The sequence below is a fragment of the Hyperolius riggenbachi genome, chromosome 5, assembly GCF_040937935.1.
Source record: "Hyperolius riggenbachi isolate aHypRig1 chromosome 5, aHypRig1.pri, whole genome shotgun sequence".
Classification (NCBI taxonomy): Eukaryota; Metazoa; Chordata; class Amphibia; order Anura; family Hyperoliidae; genus Hyperolius; species Hyperolius riggenbachi.
In genome coordinates, this window is record NC_090650.1 from 318,159,021 (window position 1) to 318,170,104 (window position 11,084).

Below are 11,084 nucleotides of genomic sequence, written 5' to 3' on the forward strand. Positions count from 1 at the left end.
CTGCAGGGCAAAGAGAGGATCGAGACACTTCTCTACTCTACCGCTCAATGGGCTGCGGTAATTTACCGACCTCCAAGGGCAGCTAGGGAAATCTTTATGAATTAGCACACAGACCGGGAAAATACCGAGTGCGGTATTTTTCCCGACAAGATTTTTTTATCGCACTGCTGTTTATGAATGTGGGCAGCCTTATTTTATATTGAACATGTTATAACCGACACATTACGTTGTGATACAGGAAGTGGGCAGTATTATTTTATATTGAGCAGGCTATAACTGACACGTTCTGTGTTGCGATATACCCATATTAGTTTGCATGTGTATCCTCACGTATATAGTGTGAACAAAGCCTTATACCTGAGACTCACTGGCTGTGCTTTGCGATAGATCGTAAAGCCCCGCAATTTCCACAATTGTGGAAGTCTGCAATTTTGATTGCGATTCTTAGAGTGATCGTGATTTGGCTCTAGAGCAGGCATGGGCAAACTCGGCCCTCCAGCTGTTACGGAACTACAAGTCCCACAATGCATTTGCCTTTGAGTCATGACTGTGGCTGTCAGACTCCTGCAATGCACTGTGGGACTTGTAGTTCCTTAACAGCTGGATGGCCGAGTTTGCCCATGCCTGCTCTAGAGTTATTGATCCAATCACTCCGGGATTGCACTCAAAATGCTGCATGCAGCATTTTGCGCTGCAAGTGGAACCACCCCATAGGGTTCCACTGCAGCAGCTTCTTGCCAGGGGGTCCTGGGCCTAAGAGTAAGTTTGAAGATATACAATACAGGAAGTCCCCGGTTAACGAACGAGATAGGGACTGTAGGTTCGTTCTTAACCTGAATCTGTTCTTAAGTCTGAACAATGTGCTATCTCTGTCCCCTGTACCTTCTCTGTCCCCCTCTGTGTCACCTATGCCCTCTGTACCTGTTTATACAAGTTGAAAAGCCATATTTACTTTGAATTTTTTTTAAATAGATTTTCTCAAAAACTACAAGTCCAATTTGAAAAAAAAAATTGGGGCTTGTTCCCACACTGGAAACACTGAATCCATGCCGTTCGTATTGGCGGGTCATTCATAAGTCGGGGACTACCTGTATACACACACTCACACTTTAGATATGTTTTCTAGGTTACTTCCATTATAGGTTTACTAACAGTGTTGGTGGTATTTTCACGTGTCCTGTGATTGTTCTCGTTAGGTGCGTATTCCCTCTCTATTCGAGACTGGGATGAAGTAAGAGGCGACAATGTGAAACACTACAAGATCAGAAAACTTGACAATGGCGGATACTACATCACTACACGGGCACAGTTTGAATCACTACAGAAGCTTGTAAAACACTACTCCGGTAAGAGGATTCTGATTTTATTGACAAGTTTCCGCTTCTGTTTGTTTCAGCACCATTGCAGGAAAGCCTATTATTTTAGTTGTGGATACCACGAAAAAGACCTGGAATCTCTTTTGGATTTTGACTGCTGAATTGTCACATTGGATTGATTTTCCATAACTCTTGCCCTGGGGACCTCCACTGGCTTATGAACACTTGGGGGCCTGGGAGAAAGTGGATGAAGAACCTACAATGTGACTACCATTCACGCCACACTCCTGAGCAGTAAAATATTATTGGAATTACCATATTCCATAAGAACAATGATGCAACATTACCAGGTGCTGCCAGATGCACCATTCATTCAATAGCTTACAGATAAAAACAATGAATGGTGATTTCCGATTGGTTGCTGTAAGTTACTGCTTTTTGTGTCTTCCTAAATAAATATCACTGAGTGGTGTTGAGGTTTCTGTGACGGCGCAGAGATTAGCCGCAGTTTGACAAGCAAGGCATTGTTGCAACAGTCATAGGCCCAGTGCACACCAACACCGCTAGCAGATCCACAAAAACGCTATTGGTTTTTGGTGCGGATGACAGAGATTAGTCCCAGTGCACACCGGGCGGATTTGCATGCGATCCGCCTGAGCATCCGTGTGGCTAATGTATTTCAATGGGCTAGTGCACACCGGCGGTTTGAGGTTTTTAGCAAACGTGCAGCAAGAGGCACATTTGCGGTTTGCTAAAAACCTCAAACCGCCCGGTATACACCAGCCTATTGAAATACATTACCCGAGCGGCTTTACAGGCGGATGCGGGCGGCGGATCGCATCAAGATCTGCTCGGTGTGCACTGGGCCATACTCTGTAAACTGTCTTACATAGTTTACATAAAGATTGCTTGTCATTTCCATAAAAAGAGCAATTAGACGAGCTGTGGAATGTGGAAGGTCTATCATAGTTTTCAGTTTTTTATCCTTGGTGCTTTTTTTTTTTTTCATTAATCCCTTGTACTCTGCATGTTCACCCAGCATCACTAAGTATACTTTATGTTTCTGTTTATTTTAGAACATGCCGATGGCTTGTGCTATAGATTAACAACTGTGTGTCCCACTGTGAAGCCACAAACGCAGGGGTTAGCAAAGGATGCATGGGAAATTCCCCGAGAATCTTTGAGACTTGAAGTGAAGCTGGGTCAGGGATGCTTTGGTGAAGTATGGATGGGTAAGTCCGATTTTCTGTGCAAAGATGCACTTCATAAAACAGACCAGACAAATACTTGTATGACTATTTGTTGTAATAATTGCTCTGTGTTTACAGGAAGAGACTGTCTGGTCATCCCTCTCGGCTCCTCCTCCAACTACCTCTTGGTGGTAGGATGGGGGTGGAGTTTTGATTGTTCAGACTATCTTAGGCTATTTACATATGACATTTGCATAAGAAATCAGCATCACAAAGCCAGTCAAGTAATACAAATGATTTTTGTGCAGTGCACCAAACCTCATGCTTTTCAGATTGATAAATGCCAAAAATATGCATTAAAAGCACAAACTTGAGCTAGTGCTGTAAAGAAAAACTATATAAGAGCTGATGAATATTAATTTACCATTTACATTATGTAAAGAAAAACCTGCAAATCATAAAAAGAAGAAAAATAAATGTATCTCTATCTCTATCTTTGATCTGTTTGTCTTTGCTGGTGTTTTAAAGCGGAAATCTTTCTTCCCTTGTAGTGTTTACTGTTCTGTGGAATGTCACTTCCTCTGTACACACCACCCCAAATATCTGACTTTACAGGATACTTTGTACAACTCGTAGGCACATATTAAAGTGGACCTGAACTCAGAACGTCCTCTCTGCTCTAAAAGAAACGCAACAGCATAATAACCTATAAACGAAAAAAAATTTCTTTGTTACAGCTGATACAAATTGTGCAATAAATCTGCAGTGTGTCTACTTCCTGATTCATGGAAGCAGACATCTTGTTAACATCCTATGCTTTCAAATGAGCTTACCTGCCGTGGCAGTCATGTGACACGGGAGAGATCAGATTACAACTTGTATTTTGGCACAAATGAGAGGGAATTAAACAGGTTAAACTCTCTAATTACATACAAGGTGCATTTCTCTGTTTTCCTTCTGTCCTGTGCAACAGTTCAGTTCCACTTTAAACATGAATTACAGTGGTGTACTGTACTGAAGAAGATGAGCCGGCACCGTCAAGTATAATGCTCTTTTCAGATAATCCGTGTAATAGCGACGATTGTGATTGGGGGTTAGTTTGTAAGAAGCCTATTGGCTGATTTAGAGGGATGGTGGGTATATAAAGCAGTTTGTTTGTATATGATCTGTTCTACCTATCATTTACTTGACAAAGGAGTTGTTACTCCGAAACGTCGTGCTGTTATGATGACAGAGCTTGAATAAATTATCTGAAGGAGCATTATACTTGACGGTGCCGGCTGATCTTCTTCATTGCTACAGGAGTGGTGTTCCTACAGCCTGGGCATGTCGCCAGACACCGTAGGGCAGAGAGTGCATATCTACTATGTTTCCAGTGGTGTACTGTACATAATCCTATCCAAAGACAACACCGCATACGAACTGGTCAGTACAGTAGAATACCTTTATCGTAATTTCTAGGGGGCCGGAAAAAGTAGTTTACTATATCAGAAATTGTCATACCCGCATACATAATGTATACTATAGTTCTGTATCTTAATTCGGTCAACAACTGAGAGTCCTCTTTTCTTTTCAATGCTTCAGTAAGCTAGCACAGGCAGTGTCTAAGCTAGATCAATATGCACAGTGCTCCATATGCAGGGATTTGCATGCAGTAACACAACAGCGTGCACAGGAAGCATAGGTCTCAACAGTTAATGCAGGTACAGTACTTAGTGTACTTCTCTGTCCACATTTCAGCCTGAATAATACTGTAGCGTTGCAGCCATGCACAAGCAAGTCACAGATGACAGGCAATTCCTACAGTAATCAGGCAGCAGCTTACATAGGAAGCATAGGTCTCACCGGCTAGTGCTTTTGAGGTAATCCAGGCAGGTGCAGAGTAGCATGCAGATAGTGAGCAGGCTACATATCGCTACCAGCACACCCACCGACCGTGGCTCATGCGTCTCTGACTGACGTATGATGCATGCACCCACCCACTGACCGTGGCTCATGGGTCTCTGACATATGACGCATGCACCCACCCACATTTCACTATAGTCGTAGAAAGAATACCGCAGGGGCCAAAAATCAAGTTCAAAATAACTGAAGTTCTATTATATCAGGGTTTACTATACTACTTTACTCCCATCCTACCTAATGAAAGCCTGGGAATCTGTGTCCATGGGCTGCGTCTTTGTCAGGCACCATGTGCGCAGTAACCCTGTAGTGAGAGCGCCGTCTGTCGTCATGCCAAAAAAACTGCGATCTCACCCGTGGGATGCAGAGACTCTGAGGACAGGAAGGAGAATAGCTGCCGGCGTCTGGATCGCCCTGTGTAGGGCGCTATGCCCTACACAGTTCTGCCGGCGGCTTCCACGCTCCTGTCTTGTTTTTTCCAGCACGAGCCTGACTCGTGATAACTGCCATGGAGGTTAAACAATACCAGTTACCTGGCAGTCCCTGCTGATCTCTTTGGCTGCATTAGTGTCGCACACCTGAGGCTGCGGTTCGCACACCTGAAACAAGCATCCAGCTAATCTTGTCAGATTTTTGTCAGAAACAGCTGTTCTGCATGCTTGCTCAGGGTCTGTGGCTAAAAGTATTAGATACTTGTTTAAAATTAAATGTCAGCTTCCCTATCACTCTCACTTCAAGTTCCCTTTAAATTGTGCAACCTGCAGTCCATGGCTCAGCAACAGTCAGTGAGATATTTGGGGGATTCTGGTAGGAGTTGTCACGTGTTGCAGATGTAATAGAACGTTACTAGATGCAGAACAACTCCAAGAAGTATTTACAGTTGGAAGTTGCTCTGGAAGGAACAGATGGTGGCCACAACTCCTCACCTGTGAGGAACATCTAAGGTCACTCTGACATGATTGAAGCACAAGAAGGCACAAGATAAACGGCACTTAAGCCATCTTCGTTTATATATCTGCATATTGATTGCCACAAGACTCTTTAGTGGAAGGACAAGGGACAGATGAGTGCAGTATACAGTATGACGGGTCTGTAAGCAAATATCTCAATGCCAAAATAAATTGTTCCTTTTGTTTTTTTTAGTTTTCATGAAATTCAGATCATTGAAATGTCTTGGACTGCTGAGCAGACTTGTAATCAGTCTCGTCTTCCCGCTCCTCTAGGAACTTGGAATGGAACGACTAAAGTAGCCATCAAAACACTCAAGCCTGGAACAATGATGCCTGAAGCTTTCCTGCAAGAAGCACAGATAATGAAAAAACTCAGGCATGACAAACTAGTCCCACTTTATGCTGTGGTTTCCGAAGAGCCTATTTATATTGTTACAGAATTCATGACAAAAGGTTAGCTTCATTGAAATATTGTATCTTTTTCTTTTGCTCCATTGTGAATGGCAAGTCTCCATGTCATCGGAGACATGCTGAGTGCTAGAGTTGTGCTTGGGTGTTTTTATATTCAGAAATATATGTGGAGCGCTGATTGTAAATGAGGGACATTGGGGGTTTCCGTACAAACGCTGGATGCCCGTCGGGGGCGGTCGGAATTGGTTGCTTCCGCAGTTTCACCCAGCGTGTGCATGGAGCTTTAGCTTTCTTCATTCACTCACAACCTAATTAAAAATGCTTTGCATAGAGCCTCACACAAATAAAGACCTGCCAGAGATTAAGAAGCAAAGTGTAAAGGTGGCCACTAACAGTTCGATTTCTAGCGAAAAATCGTTCGAGCGATCAGACATTCTGATCGGATTGGTTGTAAATAATGTCAGTTGATGGGCACAATCAATTACAAACCGATTGGATTTTTGTCAAACCAAAATTTGGATTTTCTTGTTGGTTGAGATAGGAAGCAAAGATTGGTTTGTTGATGGTGTAGTGAACAATTTTTCTTCCGATCAGAATTTCTGATCGCTCTAACGATTTTTCGCTAGAAATTGGATCGTTAGTGGCCACCTTAAGGCTGTGTTCCCTGTAGAGCGGATGTAAATTTGATACAGTAAGTGCATCCTCTGCACCATCCGCTTTGAATCTGCCCGCCCTCCAAAGCGATCGCCATTATACCTGTCCCGCCACCACTCGGTCCGTCTATATTCAGCCCGGAGGCCGGCAGGACCTTGTGGCTGTCCATAGGCTGAATTAGGCCAATTCCCCCCTAGCAACAGGGAGAATTTTCATTGGTCCCTGTTGGTCTTTTGCAGTCCAATGTACCCAGAGTAAGTGGCGGTGCTTGGCGTACAACTGACGGAAAATGCAGATCAGTTGCAGAATGACAAGTGTGTATGGCTTTTAATTTATAAAAAAGAGCCATTCACTGTCTAGCAATGAGCAGGGAACAAACAAAAAATGTATTTTTTCCACTCGGGAACACAGCCTAACTTGTGAATGTAGCATATTGCACGGTAATGTGTGATATGACTCTTGTATTGCCTTACTTCAGATTTATTATATTTATGATTTTATGAACTTTTTAAACCAATGTTGTGCCTATGTTTAGTTTTAATGGAAATCCATGTTGGAGCTTTAGGATCTTTGTTATAGTTAAACCTATAGAACCTTTTATAGTTCTTTGTGTGCTTTGTTTTCACATCAGGCAGCCTGCTGGACTTTCTTAAAGAAGGGGATGGGAAGTATCTGAAGCTGCCACAGCTGGTGGATATGGCGGCACAGGTAAGAGAATTTAGAAGTTGCTATTCTGAATTTAGCGTCCATGTTGGTAAAAATTGTAAATGCGATGCTCATTTCTCTGGCTTGCATGTGAATTTAAAGAGGAACTTTAGTGAAAAAAATAAATAAAATTGCTTAATTTTTACAATATTCATTTATTCACAGATTTAGTCAGTGCCCATTGTAAAATCTTTCCTCTCTCTTATTTACATTCTGAAATGTATCACTGGTGGTGACATCTTTAGTTCTGCCAGGTGATCTGTATGAAATGTTCTTTACTTAGATTTCTATGCACAGAGGGAGATATTGCTTGCTTGGCAGTTGGAAAAAGCCATCATTTCCCACAATGCAACAAAGTTCACAGACCACAAACTATCTGGACCTTGGTCATGACATTACACACTGTGGAAGGGTTTCACCACAGTGACAGCCATAGAGAAACCCCCTGATGATCTATTTGAGAAAAGGTAAAGATTTCTCATGGGAAAGGGGGTATCGGCTACTAATTGGGATGAAGTTCAATACTTGGTTAAAGTTCCTCTTTAATGCAAATATTATGCAGTTTGGAATTAGTCAAACACATACCGACAAAGAGTTTTTGATTGGCTAAAGTTATGTATTTTCAGGCAAGCTGGAAAAACAATCATCTGATTCCCCATCTAGTAGCGGGGATTGCTCTTGACAGATTAATGATCTTCTCCTTTTTGTAGATTGCAGATGGCATGGCCTATATTGAAAGGATGAACTACATCCACAGAGACCTCCGAGCTGCTAATATCCTAGTGGGTGACAACCTTGTATGTAAAATCGCTGACTTCGGTTTGGCCAGATTAATAGAAGACAACGAATACACAGCAAGACAAGGTAAAGCGTTACTACAAATGCTTAAAGTACATTTTTAAAAGTAGAAATACAGTAAATGTTGTACTACTTGTTTTTTTTAGTATAAAGATAGGTTAGATCAACCAAACCAAGGGAATTGGGCACACTGTAGGTCGCTGCAAGGTATACTTGTGGCTAAGGGTCACCGCATTCTTATTTTTGGTGCTGGTGCTTGGTTATCCCAAAGCTGGCGCTTGGCTGTGGTGTAGCCGAATGTCTGCCATCCATCAACATGGCTGCTAATATTGGCCCCTGGTGCTGGTCTATACCTTAGTCAGTGCTTGGCTACTGTATAGCTGAGTGACAGCTGTCAAGGATCACAGCAGTTAATTTGGCCACCGGCAGCGCTTTGGTAAAATGGTCACCCCATAAGCTGTAATGTCGTTTGTGGCTATGCCTGCATGCAGGGGGTGATGGGATATTGCCAGCGCCCAATACTTATCAGAATTAGGTGGCAAGAATATTGGCAGAGGAAGTTTTCAATGCCAAATGTGGCATAAGGGATTGGTTAGGCATCAATAGAAGAAAAGTTCAAGTGAGAATAGTCAGGTTGTTGGACAATAAAATGTTGGTAATTTTTACAGATATTTTACCATTGGAATTAGCCAGAACCTAATAGTAGAATATTGATGATTTACAGATTCTACTAGCAGCTATTCCCAATACCCATTTTCAATGGATGCGTAAAGGATAGTTCAGCCAAGCGCAGGATACTGGGAATTTAGCTGGTGCTTTGTCATTGTATAACCAAGTGCCGGCTATAGTTGCCTTGTGTTGCTGGATGAAGAGATTAGGGTTAAGCGTAGGTGTAGTAGGGTTAGAGTGAGGAGATAAGGTTGAGGGAGGTTGGTTACATATGCCCTATAACACAGGTCTTAAGGTAGCCATACACTGATACATCTGATCAGAGAGGGATCGTATGGCTGCCTTTACTGCAAACAGATTGTGAATCGATTTCAGCCTGAAACCGATTCACCATCTGCTGAGCTGCCCGCTGTTGCCTGCCCCCCTCCCTCCTCCCCGCATACATTACCTGAAGCCTGGTCCCTGCATCTTCTCCGCATCACCTCCGGGCTGGCATCTTCTCCGCATCACGGCATCCGCGTATAACTTTCTGTCACTCCAGTACTTCCGCTCTCACTGCAGTGACACAGGAAGTTATACATGGATGCCGCCAGATGCCGTGATGCGGAGAAGATGCCAGCCGGGAGGTGATGCGAAGAAGATGCCGAGAGCCAGCTTCAGGTAATGTATACCTGCGTCGATCGTACGCCGCTAGCGACGCGCTCCCTACCCGTGGGCGATCGACGGTAATTTCCCGCACGGAGAGATCGACGGGATCGATCTATTTCGGGACTAAATAGATCGAAGTTTAGCGTGAACGATGTGACAGCAGATTCAATCCCAGTGATCTAATCTGCTGTCGATCAGCGGGTAATCGGCCTAGTGTATGGCCAGCTTTATTCTTCATATCTGCACCTTCAGAACATTACCTAACCCTCCACCCGTTTTGCTGGTGAGTTCCTAACCTTAACTCAACCAATAAGTGTTTAGACTTGCAACATGCAGTAATTTGAACTTCTTTTTTTACCAATTATTTATAAAATGTACACTAGAAGACTAGTAAAGTCTTTATTTGCAGTCCTAGAAACCGTATACAAGATAACTTTGTTTTAGTTCACTATACACAGATGATCCTCCGCATCATAAGGTCAGTAACATACACATGCAGGTAGCTGATTTTTGACTAACAAAGTTTAGCTTCCAAGAAGTAAACCTAGTAATTTATCTTTCATTAATATTTTATCCCCTATTTTATCCAATACAATAATTTCTGAATCTCCTATATCAACATGCTTTGAGGAAAAGAGTATGGCTCCTCCATGATGGGAAGCTAGTCCCGATCAATCCACCACCCTTGGAGACACACGTGACATTCTTCTGACCCCACTCTGCTTTTTACTGTCTTTCTTGCCTACAAAGACATAAACTTTTATATTCAGCGAGGTCAGGAGTTCATGTTTAAAAGGTTTCAGTGTCCTGAAGGATGCTGGAATTGTGCATCCATGGTTGACTACCCTATGAACTCTGTGAGCCATTTTATCTTTCCTTCCCACTTGAGCCGGATCTTGAATGAACAGCAAGAGTGGACAGTGTAGTGTCAGCTCCGATGGTCCGTTGTGGTCTGGTTAGAGCCCAGGGCAGATGCGTTTCTGCCATAGGCGATATGAATTGTGGACAGCACAGAAGTGCCATCCGCTTAACCCAACGAATCCGAAGCAACGAAGACTGATAAGTGTGAACGGATCCTGTTTATTATATCACAGGTCAGTTCACAGTGAGTTTTCCAACACAATAAAATGGATAAAAATGTCAGTTTTTTGCTACAGTGGGAACACAGCCTTATTCTGAAACCCTGGTGCTGAGTTTGTGGCTCTTGTGGGACTCACAATCGCCTGTGCTCAATCTATCATTGAGTTTACACAAGAGAATCTGAGAATCTATACAAATTGTTTTGTTTGTAATCTGTAAAACAGTATAAATAAAGTGTCAGCCCTCTGATGCTTAACAAGGATGAATGTAAAAATATGAGCAGAGATTTATAGTTTTCTTTGCTTTTACTTAGGTGCAAAGTTTCCAATCAAATGGACAGCTCCAGAAGCTGCTTTGTACGGCAGATTCACAATTAAGTCTGATGTCTGGTCATTTGGAATTCTTCTGACAGAGCTGGTGACCAAAGGAAGAGTGCCATATCCAGGTACATTAGCACAGAGCCACCTGTTTTTCCACCCAATGCTTGTTTTGTGATATAGTTTTGATAGAGTACTATAAAAGGTTAGCCTTTGCAATACAGAACTGCTACCATTGTGGTGACATTTACCATGGATGTGGAGTACAAAAATCATCCGACGCCACAATTTATGAAATCACCGACTCCAAGTACCCAAAATTGCTCCAACTGTTTAACTACCACTCCACAGTCCTGGTATTTACGCATCCTAATGTGCTGTGTGTATATATAATATTTGAAGAAGGTAAGTCTAGCTTTTAAAGGTAAATATTAGAGCGCAATA

The 11,084-nt window shown here is 42.7% G+C and overlaps 1 protein-coding gene across 1 annotated transcript in view; it reads left to right on the plus strand.

The window, feature by feature from the left end:
* The window catches only part of YES1 (YES proto-oncogene 1, Src family tyrosine kinase), a 130,152-nt gene that overhangs the window by 110,629 nt on the left and 8,439 nt on the right, over positions 1-11,084 (plus strand). The window contains exons 6-11 of the mRNA XM_068237228.1: positions 1,197-1,346; positions 2,393-2,548; positions 5,632-5,811; positions 7,055-7,131; positions 7,839-7,992; positions 10,637-10,768. Of these exons, the coding sequence (XP_068093329.1) occupies positions 1,197-1,346; positions 2,393-2,548; positions 5,632-5,811; positions 7,055-7,131; positions 7,839-7,992; positions 10,637-10,768 (849 nt within the window). The remainder of the gene's footprint in view (positions 1-1,196; positions 1,347-2,392; positions 2,549-5,631; positions 5,812-7,054; positions 7,132-7,838; positions 7,993-10,636; positions 10,769-11,084) is intronic.